General features: G+C 43.4%; 2 protein-coding genes across 6 annotated transcripts in view; both read right to left on the bottom strand.

The window, feature by feature from the left end:
* The window catches only part of Agbl4 (ATP/GTP binding protein like 4), a 1,571,060-nt gene that overhangs the window by 190,536 nt on the left and 1,352,933 nt on the right, over positions 1-27,591 (bottom strand). The gene's annotated exons all lie outside the window — the stretch shown is intronic.
* The window catches only part of Bend5 (BEN domain containing 5), a 46,485-nt gene continuing 32,319 nt past the window's right edge, over positions 13,426-27,591 (bottom strand). For all 5 annotated transcript variants that reach the window (XM_023724208.1, XM_004639149.2, XM_012516470.1 and 2 more), the window contains 2 exons: positions 22,120-22,333; positions 13,426-13,955 (listed from right to left, as the gene is read on the bottom strand). In XM_023724208.1, the coding sequence (XP_023579976.1) occupies positions 13,798-13,955; positions 22,120-22,333 (372 nt within the window). In that variant the 3' untranslated portion in view covers positions 13,426-13,797. The remainder of the gene's footprint in view (positions 13,956-22,119; positions 22,334-27,591) is intronic.

The following is a 27,591-nucleotide window of genomic DNA, read 5'->3' as shown; positions in this document are numbered from 1 at the left end:
TCCAGCCAGGGGAGAGTGCGCACCTCAGGAGCATGGTTTGCCTGGAAGCCAGAGACAAGAGACTGGGAGAGGTGGGCTCTTGTCACTACCGTTTATTGTGCCTTTCTCTGACACTGTACTGGGCAATCAGCTTCACATGCCCACAAGGGTGAGAGCACAGATACACTGCTTCTCCTTAATCCAGATAGTACTTGAGCACTAAGTCAGGCCAGGGGCAGTGGAAGGATTAGGGGGAAAGTGCTGATAATCTCATGTTAGCTCTGGGGGCCTAGCACAGAGCCAGCCAATCATTCCTGAGTCTGCACTGAGATCAAAACTTGAATTAGAAACTGCTTTTGACTCACACAAGGCACAGTCTACTCAGGATGACACCAAAAGAGGCCTATGGTAGGACACAAACAGAATTTTACAATGGCTTACAGTTTAAAAATACCTCTCATGGATCTTTGATTTAATCCTCCCAAAAGTTTGTGAGTGAGGAATTAACAACAGCCTTCCAGGATGCTGAGGTGGAGGTCTGGTCTGAGTTTCAGGTGCAAGGAAGAGTAGGTATATACAGTATGTGGCGCAGTGTGGCGACACAACCCCCCATACCCGTCACCCTCACAGGCCGGAAGAATCAGGACTTTTCTGCTTTCTGCATATTTCTCTTTCACATCTCTTATGTTTCTTTGCTTTAAGTGCCTCAAATATTACCGAAGCACAGTGCCCTTCCCCATGCTTCCTGGAAACCGCCCTTCTCAAAGTTGGCAGCGTCCTTTGTGGTCAAGTTTTCATTCCTTGACTGCACATGGATAGATCCATAAACAACAAGTAGAACATTTTGAAAGCTTTAAAATTTAACATAGAATCTCCAACTGTTACTCTGCTACTTTCAGCTTTGTATTATGCATGATTATTTTGAGGGTTATTTTGTGATTTATGTATGTCGATACTTATAGCTCTAGTTCAGTTTTACAGTATGGTAGTGTATGACTCAAAGAAAATCAGAATGTGTGTCCTGCTGCTGGCCATTGGCTGCCCACCAGCCTGCACTGCTTCGCAAGGAAAGCTTGGCTCACAGGAAGCAATGGACGTGACTGGGGCACCCACGGGGCTCCCAGACAGTGCTGATGCCTAGAGGCAGGGAAGCTGGGATGTAAAGAACAGTGAGCTTGGTCTCAGCAGAGCTTGGATTAGAATCTTGACTTTCTCACTTATTAGATATGTGACCCTGAGCAACACACACACACACACACACACACACACACACACACACACACACACCAGACAAAAAAATCTCCTGGTTACAGTGTTTTCATAGGGAGAAATGAAGATGATAACACCAGCTTTCAAATATTCGTGTGAGGCTTGGGAGATAGCTTGGCAGTCTGGCCTGCCTGACAAGAGCAAGGTCTCAACTTCAATCCCCAGTACCACATGTTGTGCCAGCCCCCTGGAACCCAGAGGGTGACATGCTGGCCACCAAAACCAGGCGTGGTGGCACACACCTGTAATCTCAGCACCTGGGAGGCTGAGACAGGAGAATCACTATGAGTCTGAGCTGCGTAGCGGTACCCTGGATCCAGTAAATAAATAAATAAATAAATAAATAAATAAATAAATAAATAAATATTTTAAGAAATCTTCTTCTTGTGATGATCAAATGCATGAATTTTTCAGTATGGACTCGACATAGAAGAGTAACTGAACACACTAGTATCCCCTGACTTGGCTTGGGAAAGGGAGTGTTGGGTACTCTTTTCACTAATAGAGAATGAAAGACAACAAAAAAAATAAATAAAAACTCGCCTCTGTAAAAAAGCATAATTTAAAAAGCAGGGGAGTCCAGCCCACCTTGCACCCAAGTTTTTCTTGGGTGCTAGCACTGGTACTCTCAGCAAGTCTGCTTGGTCTGACACAGGGCTCTCTGAGAGGCAGCCTATCTGCAAAGCCCTGAGCTGCTCTCCTGAGCCTGGGGAGGGCAGCAGCAGGCTGCCTTCACAGTGTTGGAATCCTTCTTCTCCAAAAGCCTGGAGCCAATGAGGCTTTCTGCTTTAATGGCCTAGAACCATGTCCTGAAGTTCCTTAACTCAGAAAAGTGGGCGAGTCAGCAAAATGAAAATAATTTAAAGACCCGTTGGGGAAAAGAACTCCAGCCCTCTCTTTCCCACTAGTGATGTTTCTCGTTTTTTATATCCATGCCAGGGGCTTCCCAGCTGTTTTGGGAAGGAATGTATTAAGGGCTGGCATTGGCTTACTGAGGAGCAGGGCTTGGGGGTGAAGACGGAGGAAGATAAGGATCCACCTAGAGTGCTCTGTGGTTTCTAAACTCGGCTCTGGCTGGGCTAAAGCTGGCAGGGGCTTGTCTCATCTCTGAGGTTGGTGAGGCAAGGCCAATTACACGTGCATTACAACCAAGGAAACTGAGGTTCACAGACAGCCGCAAGTGCCACACAGGTGGAATGTGCTTTTCCTGACTAGCTCTCCCAGCTTTCATCATTCTTGAGAGAGGGCAGTGCCTGTTGGTGAGCACCTACTGTGTGCCTCCCTTAACTACAATACTGCATGCAATAGCCCTAACACGTTCACACTTTATTTTTGCTACAGAAGCTGAGCTGCTCTTTGTAGCTGAACAAATTTCAGTACTTTGAAGGTTGGCTGATGGGACAAGGTCATGCTACTGAAAAACAGAAGGGGAAAGGTTCCATTCATTCCTCCTACCCAACAGCCAGTCAAGGAAGTAACTCAGGGAAGACCTTTTATGGAAGAGGAAACTGAGTTTCAAACCAAATAAAGACCTTGCCCAAGACCACAGAGCTGGTAAATAGAGGGGTGCAGAGTAGGCAATAGCCCTAGCCATGCCAATCCTCTCCTTTGTTTTTTACCTAATGAACACCTGTTGAACTCCAACTTGTCAGAAAAAGACCAGAATGATCTCTTGACCTCCATATGAAGAGCTTTCTTCCTCCCCCAAGACCTTACTTCCTAGGCAGAACCAACTGCTTTGGTGTCTGGTTTCCCAGAGCTGTTGTCCTTCAAAGGCCGCACTTCTAGGGGGAGTTCCACTTTATCCATGCCAGGCCCTGTCCTGGAGTTTGGAGATTCAGAGATAAACACACGATGGCCACACCGTCCAGTGAGAAAGACAAACAATGAAAATACCACTTGATGAATGTCTAACAGTTATCACCAGACAGTGGTGTGAAGCAGTGGGAGAGATCCCAAGTCAGGTTGGAAAGGGGGTACTGAAGAAGAGGAGGAACAGAAAAGAAAATGTTTGGTTTCTTCTTTACCGACAGCCTCCTCATAGAGGAAGGAAGGGGAGAAGTAGGTCACGGAGAAGAGGAGGCTGTGAACATTTCTGATGGGAGATGAAGCTCCTACTAATATTGAGATTCAGGAAAGATGAAAACACAATCATTTAAACATCAGGCACTGGAGTCCCACAGGCTTGGGTACCACTCTAGTCCTGTTCCCGGGCCATGGCTCTGCTGTCGTGGGGACATTTCCTAACCCCATTAAATTGGTTTCCTCATCTGTGAAATTGGAGCTAATAGTATCTGATGCAGAGGGTTGTGTGAGGATTAAATGAAAGAGCGAACAGCGCCTAGTGCATAGTAAGTGCTCCATACACATAAGCAGGTTAAGAGCCTTGTCCCTATCTGTGTCTCCCACACTCAGCACACAGTAGCATTTCAGGAAACATACACCATGGTGAGTTAACACAGCCCTGCCTTCAGTTTTCTGACAGTCTGAGGAAAGAGACAACTAAACAAAAATCACAGTACGATGTGCTGAATGCTAGGATATAGGGAAAGTTGGGGTTGGAGGAAAAGAATGGGAAGAATTTGGAAAGATATTCAAGAAGTAGTTCCTTTCATGAAGAGTAAAAGCAGCCTCTTAAGAAATGATATTTGAGCTGAGCATTCACATCTAGTAAAGATAGGGTTTTTTTTTCTTTGTAGTTAATAACTTAGAAGAGGGACAAAAACATGGTAAGGTTCCAAACTGGGCAGGACAAACATTTCAGTTGGCTCCCATCTTTCCAGTGGTGGGAGAGGGAAAGGTGCTCCTGTCTATGTGAGAGCAGAGACCCATGACCTCTGTGATCACTTGAATTCAGAGCCCAGAGCCTCCGGAGTTGATCCCATCACTGGGGACACAAACAAGGACTTCGAAGGCATTAATAGCAGTGAACCAAGGACAGCACTGCAGGGAAAGATACTTTGGCATTTATTGCCTCCATGGCTTCTCTGTGACAGCTACAGTGAGTTCACTCAGTAATGATTGTTGACAATTTGGGTAATCATTGGGTTTCAGGACAAGGTTTAAGTATTGATTTTATGCAGTAAGGAGGGTCACTAGTCCAGATTCTTCCTACTGACGATCTGTGTGGGGGTTGCCCAGGACACTTATTCCCTCCTTCCCCTTTATTGCACTGGCTTCATCAGGAAGCTCTGTTCCCTGTTCCTAGGCAGAAGCTAAAGGTTGTTTTTAAGGGGCAGCTCTTTTCCTAACACTGAGAAGGAGCTAAAATGGTCAGGGTTCACCTGTCCTTCAGAACTCTTTTCCCTCCATTTTGAGGGCCTGGTTTAGGTCTATAGTCTCCAAATGGATCTGATATTTTATGATATATCTATTCAATAAGTTTTAGTGAATATATATATATATATATATATATATATATATATATAGCCAGGTGTTGGGAATATGGTAATGAATGAAACAAAAGCCAAGAGGCTAGAGGGTGGATGTAATTATGATACAATTTGCAAATAATTTAGATAATTGACAAAAGAGAAACAGAAAGAAGAAATTAACAACTCAATATAGGTACTTAACATTTCTGGCGATATTTTTTGAGGGTGGGGGGTACTGGTGAGGAGGAACAAGATGGACGTCTTGGTCTCTCTTCCTTCATGATGTTCCAGTCATCTGGAAATAGGGCCGCAATAACTGAATTGCAGGCATTCTACCTTTTCACTTCCTGGGATTTTAAAGTGTATTTGAAGTAGTCTATTTTCTTTATTGCCTCCAACCTACTACTATCTCTGGAAGGCAGGCAGGGCCAGGATGGCTATCTCACTTCACACTTGGGAAAGTGTGTCTCTGTGTGGCGCGACTGTCACAGCATCTGGTGGCAGAGCTGCTTTTGAAGCTCAGGCACTCTATTCTGCACTCTGCCTTCTACCCATCATTTCTGCTGGTCATGGTGTGTGAGTTTAAAAATCACCAAGATGGAATTACACATCCTTTCTATGATTAAACTATGGAAAAGCACCACTCTTCGTGACAGTGGTTCTCAAAGTGTGACCCCTGGACCATTAGCATCAGCCTGCTCTGGGAACATGATCAAAATGCAGGCTTAGGAGCCTCAAACCCAACCCACTGAATCAGAAGTTCTGATTCTGTATGGGGCCTACATTCGCCTCTTAACAAGCTCTCTAGATGATTCTGATGCAGGTTAAAGTTTTAGAACTACCGGTGTAGAGAAAAGAGCAGTAAATTTTGCCGCCTGGGTCATGGGCTTTAGTTTCATTGAGTTGCTAAATGATACAGAAAATTCACATTCTCTCTCTTCAGCCTCAGTTTCCTTATGTTCAAAATAGACACACAACACAAGTATCACTTGAGCTAATGTGTGCAATTCTTTTATATTATTAGTCAACATGGGGATAACAAAGCCATTTGCCCATTCGTTCATTCATTCATTCAACAAGCATTTATGGGGCACCAGGTTAGGCAGCCAGGCCCAGGCAAGCTCTGCTGGGAACAACCCTTTGGCTGTCTTATAGAAGACTCTGGGTCAAGACACAAGTTAGCATTTCAGTTGGAAGAGACAGAGTGAGCACCAATATTCTACAGAGCTCACAATCTCTCAGTAGGTAAGGCAGATTCTTTACATTTTTTAATGTTAAGTTTCAGGGCAACACTTGTGTGTGGGGGTAACGCCAGGCACAGGCCAACTACCTGGGGTGCGGCACCTCCAGTGGCACTTCATCAGCCTCTTTTTCAGGCAAGCCTTCCTGTCACACACTTGCCACTAGTGCTTCTGCTAAACCCCTAGAGTGAAGCCTCAAATGAGATGTTATTGGTGTTGTACACAGCCAGGCCCTCAGAGCTGTGTCTCTTGCCAGCAGCTGCAGAGCCATGGCTGACTCTTCAGGTAGCAACAGGCCTGCAGAGAAAGGGCGGCAGCCTAGCATGGGGTCACGGCGCAGAGTGGAGCCCCTGTCCAAAGCTGATCCTTACTCCAGGAGCTCCCAAGTCAGCTGCTTCATTTTGTTCTTCCTACAACACTGTAAGGTGAGAAGTATGTACTATCCTTATTTTCTGATGAGGAAATGGAGGCCAGGGAAATAGATGGAGGACAGATGGAGTCTGGATTCACACCTTAGACAGCTGTACTCAGAGACACAGAACTGTCTGCAGCCACCACTAAGAGGGCTTTCCCCCAGAGTACCCCAAGAGGCCTCTGTAGGGCTGGGCAGAATGTCCATGCACCTCCTATGTAGGCAGGAACAGCCATGCACCTCCTAAGGGCTGTGGTTCTTTGATGTTTCCTTTTTTACTTTTTTCATGAAAATGCTTCACCCTACTATAATCTTGCTTTAACATAAACTGAGAATCACAGTTAAAATTAACTCTTCCTTCCTCCTTCCCCCCTCAGTTCCACTTCTTTAAATTGGAGTGAAACTGCAGCAGGACAAGAGGTAGACAGGAAGCACTTAATGCCCCCTTCCTCCTGTGCACACTGCTGATTCCCTCCGGGTCCTAGACAGCCTCCTGTGTGCTCATCCTTACCTCCTCCAGGATGTGCTGGGATCTCTCTTCATGGGACCTGCTCCACACCCCACTCTCACTTGCCCTATACTTCTCTACTTTTGTATTTTACCACCTCCTACAATTTTCTTATTTATTATGCTTGCTCCTTATCTTCCTTTCCCCTGCTGCTAAGCTCCATGAGGAAAGATCTTTGTTTTTTCCCCAACAGTACATCTCATGCATTTCCACCAGTGAACGATACCTGGTAGACATACAGTATATAATTTGTTGAATGAATTAATTCCATAATTTCTGGGGAAGTTCTGGATACAGATGGCAGAAAGGCTAGGGCCTCAAAACCCTTTTCTATATCAACTAACAAAACAGAAACAGTAAACTGCTCAAATCCTCAGATACTGCATCAGAGATAGCCAAAGATTGCATTCTGGCATGGTGGAAGAGCTCAGAGTTTGGAGCCCCACTGGGGTATAACTCCCTACTCTGATCAGACCACTGGTGCCAGGCAGAGGGATGGGCACAGGCAAAATTTCACCATGTTTAAGATGGATAGGAAAAAGGACAGGAAGACAAATAATCTGCTACTCATTCACATCCTCCAGGTGTTAGTTCAAATGTCCTGTCCCAGCCCCAAGCACAAGTATGTAGACAAGTCCTAGCCCTTAGAATAATTCATCTCAAAGAATATGAGTAGAAGAAGGGGTCTCTAGCAGAGGACCACATGGCTCTTTGCCTCAATATGCATTAATACAGATAATGTGGTGAAGTTATGAACAATTGTATTATAAAAGTTGGATAAAAATATGGAGTTAAATTCCAAAATATCCCTCAAATTCCCACATGTATGGTAGACATAGGAAGATGGAAAAATACATCTGTACAGAAATCTTATTTGCCAAACTGCAATAATTCCAAATAATGGTGAAGTTATGAGGCAATAGTTCATAAATACTACACTGCTTAAGATGTGGCTTAATCTTGTGAAATGTAAAATAATAACATATGGAAAGGACTATAAAAATGTTCTTGCCCTTTAACCTAGTTAACTCACTACTGGGAATTCACTCTGAAAACAACCCAGCATAAGGAAAATGACCACAAATGATCACACAGACAGCATTTCTTTAACAGTAAGAAACTAGAGACAACAAAATATAATGAAGAGATCTTGGCCTAGTGGTGGGAAGGATATTAATGTGATAGCTATGAAAATAAGGCAGTAGAGGGGAAAACGTTTGCTTATGATGTTAGAGAAACAAGGATTCAGAGACAGGAGGGGCAAAGGCGCTGCCCTGGACAGACAGACTCAGGAGTGCACGTGCCCAGGGCTTGGCTCTGGGAATTATGACCAGGCTTTTTTAGTTTTTGGATTTCTTCAAATTTTCTTCTGTAATTTAAACAAAAATGGAAAAGAAGATTTCAACCAGATGGAATGTTGGGCTGCAACCAACAAGATGAAATATAACAGGGATGCAAAGTCTTGTGTTTCATTTAAGAAATGTGTTTGAAAAATTCACACATTTGGGGGAAAGGGTGACACTAAATAATTGTTAGGATGAAAACGGCAAGAAAAAGGGAACTAAATACCCATGAAGCCTCGCTTCAAAGGTGTGGCACAGTGCTGGGCCAGTAGGACCATCACAATGACTACACAATGAACAAGGGTACTTGCCCAATTTCCTCTAAGATGACACAAAGTGAAGCCAGGATTTGAATTTTATGTTAGTATGTTTATCTCCAAAATCCATGCTTTCTTTATTAATGCAGTCAACTAATGTGAGAAGTATGGCGTTAGCCAAAAGCAGAAGCAGATGAGTGTGTAGCAATATTCTTCCATCTCATACTCTCCATGTTACCCTATTGAACCTTACTGGGTCACAATGAGGCAATTTCATTACTCTTAACTCTAATTCAAAGTCTGAGAGTAAGAAACAACATCCTGTTGAAAAGACTTTCCTGGAGTCCACGAGTCCAGTATCCAATCCTAAACCATGTCTTTGGGATATCTATCTATCTATCTATCTATCTATCTATATATCTATACATAGATATAGGTATAGATAGATATTAGCTAAGATGGACAGAATTCCTTGCATGAGGGAGCTAAGAACTAAAATGCTCTACTCATATTGTCTTACATAACTTTTAACACAATTCTGTGAAGTAGATATTATTGCCATTTTTGAAAAGAAAACCAAAGCTAAGACATACTTAGAACTTGTTCAAGGTTATATGGGAGAATCTGGTTTTCAACACAGGCCCATCTAAATCCAGTCATTACTCTTCCATGTAGCTGTCTTCACCCTCACCTGAGATGGTGGAACAGAATTTGAGCTATGTGTTAGTTGGTGAAGAGCAATAATAGCCACCTTCAACTCTATAAAGGGATGAAGAGAAGCATTCTATGAGGAGAAACATTCTGCATTCAGAGGGGAGAATTTGAATTTAGAAGTCTCCAGGAAGTAGCTTCTCATCTCAATAGATGAGTGTTTCAGTGGTGGCAGTCACTGGATGGACTCTTGCTAGCAGATGATTGTCATGTTCAGAAGTGTTCCAGCGTGATCTGGAAAGGCTGCTTTTACAACAGGGAGGAGGTCTGAATGGAGAACTTCCAAATTCACTTGTGACTTTTAGATTCCATGAGTTCATGAATCTTCTTAGCAGAAATTGGTCAGTGCCGCCAGAAGAAGTGATGAAGTGTCTGTATAAGGGTCACGTGTAGGCATCAAAGCAAAACTTGTATGGCTGAAGCAAGTAAACTGTTCCCTGGGAAACCTATGCTTAGAAAATGAAGTGGATTCTGTGGCAAATGGTTAGGCTTTAGCTCTTCTGTTCTATTAAGAAGAAACCAAAGTCTTGATAAGAAGGAAAATGTAACAGGGGGCTACTATTTATGAATTAAGGTAGCAGAGTGATTTAAAGAGTGGTCTCACCTGCTAAATGTGTAAAGAGTGATAGAATTACCATTCCTTCTAGACTAAGGTGCAACCCATCTAAGAACACAGTGGGAAACATAAAGGGAATGAACTGCACAACACAGACATCTGAGTTACCTTTATAAACAATCTAAAAATCCAAGAGAAGGTGGCACTAGAGGTAAGACAGGGGAGCTGAAGACATAGTAAGCCTAGTCAGTATGCACTGGGGACACCTTCAGGTCTTAAGAATGTGGAATAAGCACAAGGAATCTAGAGGTCCAGGTATACAAGGTCATTGTGTAAGAGGTCAGCAACTTATCATCAGGAAAGGAGCATACTAAGGTGAGGAATGAACAGGTATAGGGAGAGGACAGGAGAAAGGAAGAATCCCAGTACTGACACTGGTGGCCATTTGTCTCCTCTTGCCCATGTACTCTCAGTCCTCCTAGCAGCATGTTAGCTAGACATTATTTCCTTCACTTTTTTTTCTTTTCAAAGTTTTATTGATAAACATATAGCAATGAGACAGTTTCAAATCAAATCGAAAGTACAGTTTCAACAAATAATACACTGCATATATTCTTCTTAGTGGTTAATTGCTGTATTTCCTTCACTTTGGAGATGAAGAATTGATGTTAAGAAAGATGGACCAGGTACTAGAGTTGAGAAGTGAACTCTAATGCATTTATTGTCTAACATGAGTTCATTCCTGTTCTTGATGACAATGTATGGCAATGACCTCCATGAAATGCTGGATCTTTGGATTGGCCACCTATACTGGCTGACCAGACAGTACGCCCATTTGTAGTTTTATATCTATCCACTGTGTGGTATTAGAGTTGATGTTTATGAATGACACAGAACATGGGAAGGCTACTGATGTGATCACATGCTAAGGTCACAGGTATGTAAGCTATATACTTAGGTCCTTCAAAAGAGGCCAATTGAGCTTCACTACAACCCTTTCTGTAGTGCCATATGGAGGATTTTCTGTTTTTCCAGAAATTTCTATAACATGGGTTTTTATTTCTTAATTATTACAATAAATCCTAATTTAGAAATGATATGAGAAACCAATAAGAAAATAAGTCACCAACAGCACACCTCCCTCAGCTAAAAAACCAAGACAAACTCCATCTATCAGTTTCATTTGCTAGCAGAGAACTTGCGCCCAGTGCATCTGAAGACAGTGGCCACACCTCATGGATTCATTTCTGCCAGGCCAGTACTGACCATCCCACCCTCCACAACTCACTGGCCTGTTACAGGCATCAAAGGAATCTCAGTGTGAAAGTGAAAGGAAGATCACTGGAGTCTAGACAGCAAGTCACTGCAACAAGTCCAACTAAACAGCATTAAGGGAGCAGCACCATAGCTCTATGGTTTTAGGGTAGATCCCAGTTACCGGAGAAAATTATTCTCAATTTCAAGTACCCTCAAGGACTTTTGTACCATCCACATAATGCTGTTCACGTAGGGAAAGCTCTTGTTCCTTTTCTAATGCAGATCTTGTAATGACAGCTGACAAGCTGGCATTTTTTTCAAAGTAATATTGTGTTCAGATGATCATTGTCAATCTTATCCCAGACCTACTAAATCAGGTTCGCTAAGCCAAAGTACAGGAATCTGTATTTCAAGCGCTTCAACACATTAACATAAAATTTGAGAAAAACTCCATCACACGAAATGATTTTGTGTTGTGTTGTGTGTGCAACAAATGCTTTAAATGGTGCTATTACTCCCAATTCCCCAAAATGGCCTCAATTAATGAGACAATTACCACTGACTACTTAGGTAAGGTCACTCATTAACATACCCTGAGATTACACGGCTAGATTCTTGTTTTCTACTCATTTTCAGGGAGGAAATAAAGGATAGCATTTGAACCTAAGTTCTGATCCAGCCCCACTTCTGACAGCTCTAAGACCTCAGACATACTTAACCTTTTCTTATCTAGCTTTTTCTTTTGCATGGATATAAGGTTGATGGTCTTATATCAAAAGCAGTTATGGGAACATGGCAGGAACTCAAAGCCATCTCACTAAACTAGTAGGTGAGATCTTCTGCTGCCCATCAGATTTGGCTCTTATCAGAGTATTTGGATTTTGCATCTATTTCTGCTTCTACTCTACCTCGTGCACTAGGGATGATTAATATCGATATGTCTTTGTGATTTACAGAAAATTGTTCCTGATATTACCTGGGTTAGCCTCCACAACAATGCTGTTAGGGAAGTCAGAAGTCAGCTGAAACGTCTAGAAGTGCTCAAGTGAGGATTCAACCCAGATCCTAGTCATTCACAGGTCTGTCCTGTCCTTAGCACATGCACCATACATTACACAAAGCACATTCACATTTACCATGGCATTTTTATTGTAGGTATTTTCACAATTTCCCCCACTAACCTAAAAGCACCTACAAAGCAGGATCCATATTGAGTTAGTCTGAAAGGAATGCACAGAATCTCTGAGTGTTGTACTTTTACCATGCTTAGGAAGAAAAGAGAATGAGTTCTGGAATGATGCATAATTTTTCCTCAAATCTCTCATACATTCCAAACAACTCATGCCCAAGCTTCCTCATGCCATAAAAATGAACTTATCTTAATAACATGAATGTATTCAACACCTATTAAGTGTCAAAATCTTTACTTACCTATGAAGGAATTGACATACTTTAAACACTTAGAAAAATCCTGGTACATAATCTTTTATTACTATTTACCTATAGAGCACTCGAGGTAGGCATTATAGACACTGAGAAATTAAGTGATGGAACCAAAGCTTGTGCAGAGCTAGGAAAATATCATAAAGGAAATTCTCACTATAGTTCTTGTCACAAGGGTTTAGTTGACTGAAATAAAAGTTCTCAAAAGGGCAGTCAACTCCTTTACTATCCCAGTATCCCTGAGTTTTTGCTTACAGATCACTAATTAAAGGATAAACCCTAAGAAAAAATAGAGGCTAATATTTTCCAACCAATAACTAAAAATTATACAAAATGAGTAACAATTGCCAACAATTTGCTGAGTATTTTCCATATGCTATCTTTAATCTTTATAGTAACTCTGTAAGGTAGCTATTTTTTTTTATGGAACAGAAAACAGAAACTCAATTCAGAAAGATTAGGTTAAGCCCACAATGCACAGGGGAGCCAGGCATGTAATCTAGAAGTGTCTATCCCCAGCCCTTGCCCTTGCCATGCTTACTTCACAGACATTGCAGAAAGGAAAGTACAAATCAACAGGAAGACAGAATACAGTCTGCCAAAATGTGTGCCAGACACCTTAGAGACTCAGTAACTGAAGACAGGATGAGAGAAAAATTATGTAACTTGAAAGATCATTTGAGATAAAAGGTAGGATGAACAAACTGATACCAGGTGACATTGCCTCTACTTCCTGAACTCAGTCCTGCACCACACCCAGAGTCACCCCGCCCCCATGCACAGATGCCCTTTTCTTTACAGAGATTGGCTCAGATTACCAGAGAATGCAAATCTCAGCTCATACTGCACAGGTGATTGGTCTAAGATCTGTCCTTTGAAGTCAGAGAAAATAATCTGCCTTTGAGACAGCCTCTCAGAACTGTGGCCAGCAGTCACATCCCTTAGGAATTTTTTTCTCCTTCAGACTGAAGTTCTCTCCTCTGAAAGAAAGGACATTTCAGACTGTATATCACACTCGTCACCTCTACCGTACACTTAATATTCTAAATACATGAAGATAATGATTGTCTACATCAAGAATTAATGAAGTTTTATTATAGAACAAAATAGAGGAAGAGACAGAAGTTCTTTCATGGCAAAAATATAAAGTTCCAAGTTCTGATCAAGGGACAGGCAGCTCAGAGACGCTTTTTACCACCCCGAGAAGTGTTTCCCGTCCCCATAATGACTGGCACTGGTGGCCCCAGGCTGCTGTCTGAATTTTAGCAAATCCATGTGCCTTCTCTGGAGTAGGATGTCCAAGCTGGGAGTCATCCGTGACTCCAGCACCCGACCGGCCCCGGTCCGCACACTGTCATGCGCCGTGGGGAGGGGTCTGGTGGCACCGCTGCCTGCAAATTGCGTGCCGCGCAAGGAAAACACAAAGGCTTTATGAAAAATCCGAAGTTTATTGCAAATTGTATTTCGCTTCCCTTCGTTCTTCATTTTTACAAGATTTATTGATATCCATGATTTTTTCACAGATGTACTTGTTGACTTTGGAGAGTCTCTGTGCAATTTCAGTCTCATCCACAGTTTCTTGTGCTATTCTGTCATACAAACACTCTGGACATAGAGAAGAAACAAGGTCAGGGATTAATGGTGAGTTCGAAAACAAATCTTTTATGAGAAGGGATGCTCCTCCTCCCATACCTCACAAATACCAGTTCACATATCTTGTACACTATATTTCAAAATTTCTGCCCTAAAATGTACTTTAAAAGGACAGGTATACTCTATACATTTATACTTTAAAAATAATGCTCAAACACCCATCACCTGGTTTAACCAGATAGTTTTGGTCCCTCTGAAACCGCTAGCTGTGCCTCCCCTCTCCTCCCCTCCATTTCCTTCCTCTCCCCTCTCTTCTCCCTTCCTCCCCCCTCTCCTGTTGCCCCTCCCCTCTGCCCTTCCCTCCCTTGTGTTCCCTCCTCTCCCCTCTGCTTCCCTCACTTCTCTTTCCATTCTCTTCTCAATCAGATATACCTTCTGTCTTGAATTTTTCTTTTCTTTTAATAGTTAATAGATACTCATAAATAAGTACTAGCTTTTTCTCTTTTCAGCTTTTTTTTTTTATAAATGTGCCTATTTCTATAAATCTTCTGGCCTTCTTTTACTCAATGTTATAAGAGATTTGGCCATGTCTAAGTGTGAAGTTTTGGGTCATTTATTTTCACTGATAAGTAATGTTTTCTTGTATGACTGCACTGGATTCTGTTTACCCATTTTATTGTCCATGGATACTTGGTTTCATAATACCCTTGGTTACAAATATCCTTGCATATATCCTGTGTGCACATGCACAAAATTCTCCAGTATTATCCACTTCATGGAGATGCTGAACATTAGGGTGTGTGTATACTCAACTTTGCTAGAGGAGGCCTATTAAGTGGTTTTTCAAAGTGGTGGTTTGTAGTGGAACTCTGAATAGTAATGTACATACATACTGGCTGCCCTATGTCTTTAGGGTGTAGACAAATGGGTCTGTGTGAAATAGGGCCAGTGTGGTGATTACTAATGAGGCTGAGGATGGTTATCTTCTTGCATGGTTGTTGCATCATTTGCTGTGATGAGGCAGACTCAGTTGCAGACAAGGCTTGACTGTAGCCTCACTTTCTGTCAGCCCCCTACCCTGGAGACCTGGTGCAGAGCATTGCCTTGGACTGCTCACCTCAAAAATGAAGATATAAAACTATGGGGTGTCATTTTTATGGATTCGAGGAGGTATGTGCATAAATATTTTATAAACCATTATCACACTGTAAGCAATTGCTGCATCTGTGTGGCATTGTCATAATTGTTTTATGTATACACAACTGCTTATTCCAAGAGCCTATCACAATACCTAGCAAGTGGACAAGACTAAGTAAATATATGTTCAGTGAATGAATGAATGAATGAAGACTTCTAGGAAAATTTGACATAAAGTTCTGAACAGTAGAGGACTAGATGTGTGTGTGTGTGTGTGTGTGTGTGTGTGTGTGTGTGTGTGGTTTTGTGGTGTCATCATGAATAAACACTAATGTTTTTGAGTATGAGACCCTTCACCTATAAAACACAAATAACAATCAAATCTTAAGAAACTACTATGGAGAATAAGCAAAATCTTGTCTTTAATGAGCCAGCCCATGGCAGGCAGTATGGGACACAGAGGGAATAGGCAGACTCACTTGTGCTAATCCATCCATCCACTCTTCCATTTTGTTACTCTTGAGAAATCAGAGATCTGAGAGGGAGTCAGTGCAGGGCAGGATTCCTGCTACTCACCATACCTCGCCTTTCCTGAGCTCACAGCCAGCTGCCCATGATAACCACCAACACTGCTGGTGAATGTACAAGGGCCATCTTTGCCTGGACCTCCTGTTCCACCCCATTGTGAGAGGGTTTCACACAGACGTGCCTCTAAAGGTTTTGAATTGATCTCCACTGCTTCCTTCCCACCCATAATCCTCAGTTACTCTTATGCTTTTCATAGGTCAAAGAAACAAAAAGGTAGGGGACACTGCCTCTCCAGCGGCACTTCTGTTATACCACCTACAACTTTGCATTCCAAGCCAGCCCAACAATTGGTGTCCTTTCTCACCTCTGCCCAGAATATACTGCCTTCACTCCTCACCTGCCTAAGTCCTACTTTCTTTTAAATTCAGCCTTCTTGGACCTATCAGGCTACATTATGAGGCACAAGTCTACCTATACCCTTGTGTATTCATACCTACTTGACATTTGCTATGGAAGCATTGCTCATGAGCTCATCAAACTATAGCCACATCATCTAGCACCACCTAGGACATTTGATATTTCCTTGCCAATGCAAACACTCATGGTGACCTTCTTGGAACCTGCACCAGAGGAAGAAGATGAACTGTGATAAAATGTTCAGGTGCTCAATTGTGCCCTAACCCTAGACAGTGTGCAACTTTTAGGGGAAACACTTCTGGGACTCATGTTCATTATCCATGAAAATGGAATGTCATACTAGATTACCTAACAAGACTATTCTAGCTTCAACTCCCTAGTTATCTGAAAGGCAATAGGGGAAGAAGAAAAAAGCAGAAGGCTGGAGAGTAGGTATGCTGCCCTCATCCACCAGCAGGAGCTAGTGAAGAGGAAGAAATAGAAGGGTGCAAATGAGGAAGGTTTTCCAAGGGTCCCCCACAGAATTCCAATCATTTTCATTTCCTGAGGGTAACAGCTTTGAATGGGCCCTCAGGTTGATTAAAAAGCTTTTGTTAGACTCTAGTTATTAATCACCTGCAGTTGCTGGGAATGTCTCCCTCTGCGAGGGAGCATTTGAGATTATTGCTTAATTAACAAGGTTTATAACAGTGCTAATGTGTCCTATTAAAAAAGTTATAAAAATTAACCAGAATGCAACGTTGTGCCTCATTTAGAAAGCTCCGGTACTCTGCAAAAGGTCATTCTGGAGTTTGCCATTAGAGCGAGACTGCTTCAGCAATCCTGCTTTCATCTTGCTAAAGCAGGGTCCGTGTTTGCCCCATCCTTCTGCTACCCTGTAAGGAATGATTTTAACATCAAAGCAAAGAGGAAATCATCCTCAACCCTGTGAGCAAAAGGCTCTTGCCATTTTTTTCACAGCAAATGTGACTAACTGTGATAAAATCACACAAAATAAACACAATCTCCAGCCAGCCAGACAGCTTGCATGGCAATAACCAGCCAAATGAAATGTGGAATAAATAGCACAAATAATTATGCTAAAAATGATGACCATATGAAGAGATGGGACACAGTCTTTAAACCCATCATCCAACTTCCTGTGGTTAAAACAAGACACTCCTGGTGATGACACAAGGCCTGAAATGCCAGTCCAGCTTGGCTGTCTTTAATTAGTTTCATGCCCTTGAGCAAGTCACTGTTCTCATCCACATACCCGCAAGGAAGTGTTTATAGCTCTAGGGAGGGTAGACAAGGCTCCCAGGATGCAAGGAAGAAGTGGAGAGAACTGAGGTAGGTTCTGATGTGCTGGACACACAGAAGGGCACGTGCCAGGCTACAAGGTCAGAAGCAGTTTGCCAGGGAGGTTCCCTCAGGCAGATCTGGATAGCAAGCATCATTGCTGAGCACAACAAAATGACAGAGGACCAGTGTGACTCTTCCAGGCACCAGGAAGAGCACTTAGGAATTCCTTAAGGTGAAGAAGAATAAGGCTTTCTCATTTGAGTAATAACTTAAGAGTTCAAGGCCAGTATTTTTAAAAAATAAAGCTGAAGATATGGCTAGAAGCTGGACTAGGAATATACTTATATGATATATTGAGAAGGTGACCCTTAAATAATTAATACTGTGAATTAGCTGTGAAGAGGCAGTGGTGAAAGGATCATACCTGGATTCTGAAGGATCACTCTGACTCTGATTATCTAATAGGCAGAAATGTCTGGAAGTTGCTGGAATAGTTCAGGAAGAGCACATCTGGCCTGAATTATGGGCAGTAGGTATGAGAAGTAATGGAAGGTTTAGGAAGTATTTGGGGTAGGACAGATGGGGAAGGAGGCATGTGGGTGAGGCGGAGGTGAAGTCTGGGTCCCTGACTGTATTATGCACCAACACAGAAGGGGCATGAGACTAGGCAGGAGGAGGAGGAAGAAGAGGAGGGGAATGAGCAGAATGGTATAGTTCTGCAGATGTCATGTAGAATCCATGAAACCACTAGTGTGCACCTGTATATACGGCTCAGGAAGAAGTGTGAACTCACATCAAATACAGATCTGGGAGTCATTATTCATGGAAATATTTATACATATTTCTACAGTACTTAGTATATGCTAACCCTGCACAAGATGTGTGAGAGAAAGACTGCTTTCAAGTAAGTGATGCTATGCAGAGACATTAAGTAGGGTGGTGTGGCAGAGAGAAATAGTGGGCTACTTGAGATGAAGAAGCCGGGAAGACATCTGTGAATGACAAGGAACCAGGGCCCAAGATCGGGAGCGACAGCTCTGCAGGCAGGAGTCGAGCTAATGCATGGTGGAAAGTAGAAAATATTTTGTGGGATAAGATCAAAGTGGTCACCAGACAGCAAGGTGGCTGGGTAGGCATCATTGGGGAGGTGAGTGCAGATCTCGATCAGGGGCCAAACTACACTGAAGGTAAAGGGATCAATGAGGAATGAGGAGATCAGCCACAGAAAACCAGGTGGTGTGAGAAAGAAGAGGGTTTGAGCTCAGAGGAGAGGCCCAGGGAAAAAAGTCCACAGAAGAGGCTGAGTGCTGGAAAGGACAGAATCCTGAGCAGATGGCTTCCTTAGTCAGGGAGTGGTCAATGATAAACTCTGCTGGACAGCAGGCGGAAAATGAGTGCTGGACCTAATCTTAGATTCAGTAACATGGAAGTCACCAGGGATCTCCCAGGCCCCTCTGAAAGTAGGTCAGGTAGACATCTAGGAGTGGATGGCAAATGGGAGGGGCACTGCCAGTGAACACCATGAGTGGACATGTCTTACAAGAAGCCTGGACATGCAAAGGGAGACAGGCATAGCAGCTGCTGGGCAAGGAGAGCTTCTGAGAGTTTGGTTTGCTTCTGTTAGAAATGAATGATCAAAGCCCATGTGAACCATGTTGGAAAGGAACTAGGACAGCACAAGCGGAACTGGAGGGACGGGTATCTGGAAGGTGGGGGGACAGGCTGCAGAGCCCAGATAAAGAGAAGCAGCAGCCCTGAAAAGAGAAAGAAAGTTCTGACGTGAAGCAGAAGAATCAAGCTCGGGTACAGTTAAGCCTGTAGGTGTGGCTGTCCTAGCTGTGGAATTTTTTTACTTGTCTCTGTGAAGGAAGAGAAAGGACATCTTTTGAGAGACAGGTGTGGGCTAATGTGTCCGGAAAAATGAAGTGGAGGGCTTGGAAAATGGGAGTGTGGATCTGGGGGAGCCTCTGAGGACCTGGTGGTGTGTCTGTAACAATCACTCAACAGAACTGAGGTACAGCCTAGACTGCTTCTCTTCTTCAGTCTTTTTTTTTTTTTTTTTTTTTTTTTTTTTTTTTTTTTTTTTTTGTATATTTTAGGGAAGGGTCTACAGGGTGTTCGGAGTTTCACTACTAGATCAGACTCATACTGATCCACTTGTTTACAGCCTCCCAAGAGCTGGGATTACCTACTTCAGTCTTAAGAGGATATTTTCAGCAGATGAAACTGAACCATGGAGGTAAAGTGATTGATTTGGGAAAAGGAACAGTTGGTGCTTAATTTGCTTTGCCTCCTTTTTTCAATTCTTTGGCTTTTTCTCTTCCTAATCTCTCATATATTTCTTTCACTTTCTTCTTCCAATTTTGCATGCATATATCTGGTAATATAAATGACTAATTTGAAGATAATACTATGTAATATAACAAATACTGTGAAATCCATATTATTTTGCTTAGTGAAATTCTGTTTCATTTTTAATTTTTGTTTTAATACTATTTTGTAGTCTCTTTTAAAAATACAAGTTTTTCAAAAAAAAAAAAGTCACAGTAGAGTTTATTAGGGGTCAGCTTGTTGGTCTCAGTGTTTCTTTTGCTTAACCCTCATCTACTGAGGTCCAGACTCTGTGCTGAGCAATGAAGGTAACAAGAATCAGATGTGGTTCCTGAGGGGACAAGCAGCAGATGATGCTACATAGCAGTGTGATAAGGGTGGGGAAACCTGGAACCGGCCGAGCCACATTCCAACAGGTGCAGCAGAATCAGAGGTCTGGGCCTGTAGGCCAGGCAGGGCTGCTTCCCAGCAAGGCCTCTTTCTTCAGGAGTCCTCCCAAAGCTGGCTTTGCCATGACAGACAGCAGCCAAAATACAGGTTATCTCTGATTATCTAAAAGAAGTGGCTGCCCAAACCAATTAACCATGTGTTAGGTGGGGGAGTCAGCTGTGTTCTAGCAGAAATGCCACAGACCAGAGTCAGGAGTGTATAGGGTGCGAAGGGTTGAATCTAGATTCTGAAACCCAGTAGCTGTGGCCTTAGGCTGGTCACTTAATTTATCCTGTGTCCTGCCACCATGACTCTATAATGTGTCCTAAATCTGACCACTTTTCTCCACTTTGTCTTTTCTGTCCCCTTAGTCTGTAGTAGCATAGCCTGTCCTGGGGAACAGGGCTCCATCTTTCTAATTGTCGTCCCTGTGATCACTCCACCTGGAACTCTCCACTGGCCCTACAGTGAGCAAAGTAAACCCAAGAGGCTTACTGCGGCTTTCATAGCCCTACAAGCCTGGCTTTCATCCACCTCCCTGCCGCTTTCTCCTTGAGCTTCTCCAGCCTAGAGTGTGCTGGTTGTGCACCTGCTATGTATTCTGCCTGATTCACCCCTCCTCAGACCTTCGCAGGGCTGCCTCTTCCACATCCAGCTCCCAGCTTGAGTGTCATCTCCTCAAGGAGACCTTCTTTACCTGCCTCCTCTGACTGACACAGTCCTCTTTGTCCTACCACATGATGTAGTGAAACCCACAGTACCCCAAAACACGTGACTCTTTTGTAGAAATATCTGTTGCCTGCCCCTAGAACCTGCTCAAACAACAGTGTCTGCTCAAAACATTCACGCTGCCTTTCTGAGTCACAGACTCTTTGTTAAAACATGGTAGACTTGGATACTTGGAGAGCACAAACTGATGCCAGCCCTGCTGCCTTGGAATCCTGCTCTACTCCTGCTAGCAGTGTGACCTGGGCAAGTTGCTTAACACCCCTGTCACTTTCCTTGTCTGTAGAACAGGAGTAAGAGTAAAAGTAATCAACGGCAGGACTGGGAAGAGGATAATGAGTCAATATATGTAAATGTGTTAAAAAAAAAAAAAGACCTGCAACATGTAAGTGCTCAAAATAATTACCATTAATGTCTCTGCTCTCCCTCCTCCATAGCAATGTCTCTACAAATGCGCTCTGCATTAACTACAGTTGCTCTCTAACGTTCACCTGCACCATGAGACTGAACTCCCAGTAGACGCAGAGTCTTAGGCATCTCTGTGTCTTCAAACACAGTAGAAGGCCTGGCAAAGAATACAAGCTTAATGAATGGATGAAGAGAGGATGGAAGAAGGGAGAAAAGAAGCAAAAAAATGAGACTAAGGGAAAGAAAATGAGATGAAGTGGAAGAAAGAGGAGGCGAGGAGAGAAGGAATGAGAAAGAGAGAGAGGGAAGTCCTTGGAGTCTGGGTCACAGCCACATCTTATGCAGACAGGTGACTCCGTCTCTTTTCCTGCCCTCTCAAACATGAAAGAGGACACTGCTCCTAGAGGCCTTCAGCTGGTTGTTGTCTCACTAGCTGCTCCAGGCAAAGCTAGGACATGAAATTATATCCCCTGCCATTGTGGCTTTCTGCACACAAGTACCCCATTTCTCATCTCCATTCCTTTGTTCTAGATGCTCCTGGCTTCTGAAGTACCTCTCCACATACCTGCATCTTTGGTCTGAAGCTCTAAGACCCAACTCAAGGAGGTCTTTCCCAGGGATGCTGCTCTCGCTTGCTGTCTCAGGACACCCTCCCTTCCTGGGAGCTCTCAGCAAGCTATCTGTCCCTCTCACGTGCCTGTTCCATCAACTGTACTCATGTCTACAGTCCTTTGTCCTGTGCAGTGTGAAGACTTCAGGGACATCTGAGATGTCTACTCCTGTGTCCCTGTGTCCTGCTCAGAGCCTGGCAGGCAGGAGCCTCAGTAAGTGTCCAATGAGTGACACTGTAGCCAATACATCCTTGGTGGAGCAAAAGACCCTATCTCGGCCATCGCGTTTCCCCTCAGGGACATACCTCTGACAATGCTTAGTTTGTGAGGTGAGAGGGGTGGCTTCGGGACTGCATCCTTCTTTTTTTTTGTGGCAACTCCAGTGACACTTCTGTTTTTCAGAACATCTGTTCCCCAAATCATGACTGCCAAGTTCTTCGTGTACTTGGAATCGCCTTGGGTTACTTGCAGCTGGTGCCATTTCTCCTCATCAACCCAAATCCCGCTTCCCAGATGGACCTGAAAGGGGCAAGAACATCACACCTGTTCAGTCTGATAGAAGGGAAGCAGGAAGCTGCTTTTGTCCTTTACAAAGTGTTGCTTTACATCTGTACAAGATTCATACTATAGATCCTAAACGGACTCTCTCTAAGAGTAACTATAATAGTTATCATTTACCGAATACTTGAACAGTGTCAGACCTGACTCTATTGGGCTGTGTTCACTATCTCAAGTCTTCATGGCAACCTTGGAGAGAAGGTTTTATTGTACCGTTTCATTTCAGATGAAAACCCCAGGTTTGGGAAGAGGAAGTTCTTGCCAGAAGTCACTCAACTCCTAAGTGGCAGAACTAAAATTTGAATTTATCCTTCCATTACCAGAGGCTGCTCAGAGTCTGGCCATGTCTCAGGAAACATGCTCCTACCGCCTTTCTATACTACACTCTAGGACAGTGATGTGACCTTTTCAGAGACAAGGGCCCAAACTGCAACCCCAAACCCACTTACTTATCACGAAGTTCCATCACTGCCATTAAACCTGAACATTGAGGTTTTCATTTAGAAAATAAAAACCTCATACATTAGCTTTCTTGGTTTTAAAAGAAAAATAAACAACATGCGTGACACAGGGTCACCACCACTGCTTGAGGAAGATAGGCTCGCTTTAACATGAACATTTGGGGACATACATCCTCCTAATACAATAGAGGCTGCATGCAAGGAAGTGCAGAGATTCCTCCTTTCAGGGTCCTTCTCTTAGATCTTCTGATTTATTTGGTCTGAGTATGGCACAGACACCAGGATAATTTAAAGCTCCCTCAGTACCCCAACTCAGGGTTCAGTTTGCAATCACTGACAGCTGGAGTGAAGAGCAGCTGGCCAGGGGCTGCCTCCAGTAAATGTTGTTGTACAACTCACCCCAGCTCTGAGCTTGTCTCTAATCTGGGAAGTACGAGACTTGGATTTCAGCTCAAACTTCATCCTTCTAACTCAGAACATCTATGAGTTTAACAAATTAAACCCAAACACAATGTACTTGGTTTATTTCTGACAGCACAGAGAACACAAGAAACTCAATCTTATGGCCTTCATTGAGGGAAGCGTCAAAATGTTGCCGTGCAGAGCCAATAAATCACCATATTCTCTGTGCTTCCAGAATTCTCCTCTCTGACTCTCCTAACAACTTGCAAACCATTTACTAACAATCACTGTAAAATACTTTTGTGTTTGCCGTTGCCATAGACATGCTTCTGCTGAGTCTGCACCCAGAGGAGGTGGCTTCCGTGGGACCCAGAGAGGCAGCTGCTCATACGCTGAGCTCCCTAGGAGGCACAAGGATGCTCGAGCGAAGGTGCTTGTTTCCAGGAGGACCTGCAGCCCATTACTACTGCCCAGTTAGGAGCTGCCTCAGGGGAGCAGTGCACACCCAAACAGAGGGCAAACCGGAAGACCACTTGCTCATGATTGAAGAGCTTTCTCCCTCACAGTGGCTTGGAAAGAGAGGTGGGCACAGAGATGGACAGAAGTGCCACCGGCAACACTTCTTCCTTCATTGATTAATGAGGTTTTCCAACTACTGAGAAAAAAAGAAACACAGAATGCTACCCTCCCACCCTTAGTAAGCAAATGATCTTCCCGCCACATCTCACTCCACTTCCTTTTACTCAAAAGATTTAGTAGACCTCTGCAGGTGTCAGATAACCAGATCTATCTGGTCTCTCTGCAGCACATTTCAGGAAGGCAAATCAGTGCATTCAGCTCCAACAGATTTAAGCACCCTGGGCTGTGGGGTGCTATCTAAGGCTGAGGAGGCAACACTGACCCCCCAAGACCAAGCTTCAGCCTTTTTTTTTTGGCAGTTGAGACTTTAAGTGGGGAATGTGCCAACTCAGGCACACTGAGGACAGTTCTGGGTTGCTCCCTGCTGGAGCCTGCATCGCCTCTGTTGATGACACTGAAAACACCCACACAAGCTTCCTGTGATAGGGCAAGAAAAGGACCTTTGAAGTAGACTAAGTTCTGAATTAGGAGACTTTAGACATAGAAGACAAGTCCAGGGTTCCAAACATCTCTGTACTTTTCTATGCCAGGGCCTTCTTTTCCTGTAGCCTTTTAACTTACTCCTCTTAACAGAGAGAAGACATTCATTTTACTCAGTCTTCTAAGAGAGATAGTGGGCACTAATAGTCTTTGAGTAACTGTAATAAACTCAATTCATTTAATCTTCATAATGACCTTTAGAAATAGAAATAGGTAGACAATATTCTTTATTTTACAGGTGTGAACAGAGACCAAGAGGGACTAAATTACTTCTCCCAAGACACAGGATCAGTAAATTCTACACCCGAGATTTAAACCCAAATCTATATGACCCAGACACACTCCCCTGTCACCACCCTTCCCTTCTGTCACCAGTGCCGCAGTCATGCTGATGCAGTTGAAAACCGCAGATCTAACCTATGGATGCTCACTTTTCCTCGGCACCCGTGAGTCACTTGTGCAGCTTGTCACCACCAACAGGGAAAGTGGGGAGAGGCCAGTGACTGGGTGACATCCTTATTTCAGGGCTGCCCCTCCCTCCACGCTGTATGTGCGGATAGTAATTTCCCTCAAACACCACTTTCCTACTTTGCCTAGATGGCTTCAGCAGTCTTGCAACTTTTTAGGTCGCCCCCCTGGAATTTTGAATGGCTCCATTTCTGTCCCATCAGATACTTGCTTCTCACTTGGACTTTTAAGACCTGAGGGAATCTCATTCCATTCTGTCTGCTAACCTTTACTTCCCTGCTGTACCCTTCACTCTAGTTTACCTCTTCCGGCTTGCCATATGCTGTAACAGAATGAGGACTGCTCTAGAGCTGCCAGGCCTGCTTGTGAATCTCTGACCCGCTGGCTGGTTTGCATGGTTAGCCATTCTACTTCTCTGAGCCTTCTTTCCCACTGCATAAGAGGCAGATTGGCACCTAATTTATAGAATCATTCTGAGGATTAAAGGAGGTAAGATAAACATCAGAAGACAAGACACATCCAGTAACTACAACATCCTGGCCTTTTTCCTCTACCTATGTTCTCTGCTCCTGCCATATACTGTCCAGGAATGAATGCTTCCTTTACGTCACAAGCTTTCTAATATTTCTAGCCCTGCCTGAAATCTAGGAAACACCGCTCAAGCACTTCAGGGCTAATTTCTGTTCCTTCCGGAGTTCTAGTCCACTGGTCACTTTCACCACTTCACGCAGTCCTTCATCTCGGAGGGAAGGAGTGGAGGCTTTGCTCTTCTGTCCCCTACGAAGTCATCAGGACTCGTCTGAACACAAAGCAGTAAGCAGTTATTGGCTGCATTAAATATATCTTAATGGTACTGATTTTTAGTTCTGATGAGCTGCTATTCCTTAGAGAAGAAAGTATTTTTTGACATTCACCTAAGAACAGGTTTGATTTTACAGAACAGAAAGAAATGGCCTTGGGTAAGACCTATCATAGGTGTATGCTAAAGCATTTGAAACAAGGATTCTTGAGGTTAGCAAACTCAGGGTTCCCTGGAGCAAGGCGCAGCTTTCAGGGGGCACAGAAGAACAGAGTAGCAAGGGCACTGGCCTGGGAACAAGAAACTGGCTTCCAGGTTCAGTCTCCCTCAAATACATTATATAATTGCAGACAAGTCCTTTCTCAGGATGTGTTTCCTGATCTACACTATGTATAAATTGGACTATTTAAACTTTAATGAACTTTTCAGGTTTATGATTCAACGAGTTTTTGAGATAAAGCATCTTAGACAAAGAAAAGCAATGCACTTCAGTGGAATTAAGAAGTTACTTCTATACCAGCGTTTATTCATGCAAACCACAGCATACTACTGGACCAAAATGTAAGCATTATTTGTCAGGGGAAGTTATTAAAAATATGCCATCTAGTAGGATGGGAATTGATCAGAATATTTCTTTGTGAAATGTTTTATGGAACAAAACTCATTTCCTATTAGGAAATGGAGCTCATTCCAGTGCTCTAGCCCTTGAGAGATTAAGACCTCTGTTCACACAGAGAGAAAGAAAGGTCAGAAAAGACAGCAGAACCAGGAACAATGAGGATCACTTCGGGGACATGGGAAATGCTTCTGAGGGAAGCTGCCGTTTATTTCCAGTGCATCTGCTTTCTTCTATCTCCTTTAATAAATCTCTCTGCCTGACTACACATTACTTGCAAACAAAAACCAGGTTAGTTTTACAGCAACATGCTGATAAAGAAAATACAGTAGGCATTTTCAAGATCTGTGGTTTAATTGGTGTGTAAAGAAATTAAATAAGATTTAAAAGACTCATTCTTGAGGAAGGATTCTACCTTTGCAAAAGGGGCCCCCTACACTGCTCAGAAACCATCCATCAGCCTTTATAACAAGAGAAATACATTTCTCTTGGAAGCTACATTAAGAAAAATCTCTCCAGTGACTCCACAGTGTGGTCATGACTAAAAGGAAATTAACAAAAAGTCCTCTCTTCTATCTTTGGCTGGGGAAGGTTTACGAAACTTAGATATAGAGTCTGAGTTAAAAAGGGGGAGGGTGTGGAGTGTCATTCCCAAGCACTTTTCATAGACAAGGATACTGCCACCCGTAAAGGCCAGGTATCTGCCCATTGCCCCACAGATAGGGCAGACACAGCGCAATGCCGTGCACTCGGGCTCGGGCTGCTCCTTCTCCATGGTTTGCCATATCTCCTCTGCAAAGGTGTTTCTGAAATCGTGTCAGTGTAGGGTCCATCTGTCCTGCCTCATCAGGGGAGGAAGCCCTCAGTGCCAGGTGCAGGGAAGGATAGCCCAGCCAAGAGAGGGAAGACTTAATAAGTTTCACTTCCTTAGCTTGAGAAGGCTTGCTTTGGCTCAGGCTGGCCAGCTGCTGGGGTACATCCGGACAAACACAAATCAAACCACTTTTTCTTTCTCATCAACCCACTAGGGAGCAGCACCAAATAAATGGAGACCCTCTGAAGCATAAAACAAGAAAAATGAACTGACGCAGACAACTCTTTGGGGAGAAGGAGTTGGTGATGTCTATACTATGTGCTGTGGAGGCAGAGAATGTAACGTTAGAGCTGATTTAACAAGAGCTTAGAAAAAGCTCCCAACAGGCTTCTTCAAAAGAGAATTCTTTTGGGTGTGAGGAGGGTGTCAGCAGTTTCCTCCCCTACCCGGTGGTGCTGTCATGTGGCTGACTCTAAGACTTCCAAAGGCTATTCTAGTATTTTTCTTCCTGGATCAACAGAAATGATGTTAATATATATA

The sequence above is a fragment of the Octodon degus genome, unplaced genomic scaffold (genome assembly GCF_000260255.1).
Source record: "Octodon degus isolate 3935 unplaced genomic scaffold, OctDeg1.0 scaffold00107, whole genome shotgun sequence".
Lineage (NCBI taxonomy): Eukaryota > Metazoa > Chordata > Mammalia > Rodentia > Octodontidae > Octodon > Octodon degus.
This window is presented reverse-complemented; position numbering and strand designations above follow the sequence as displayed.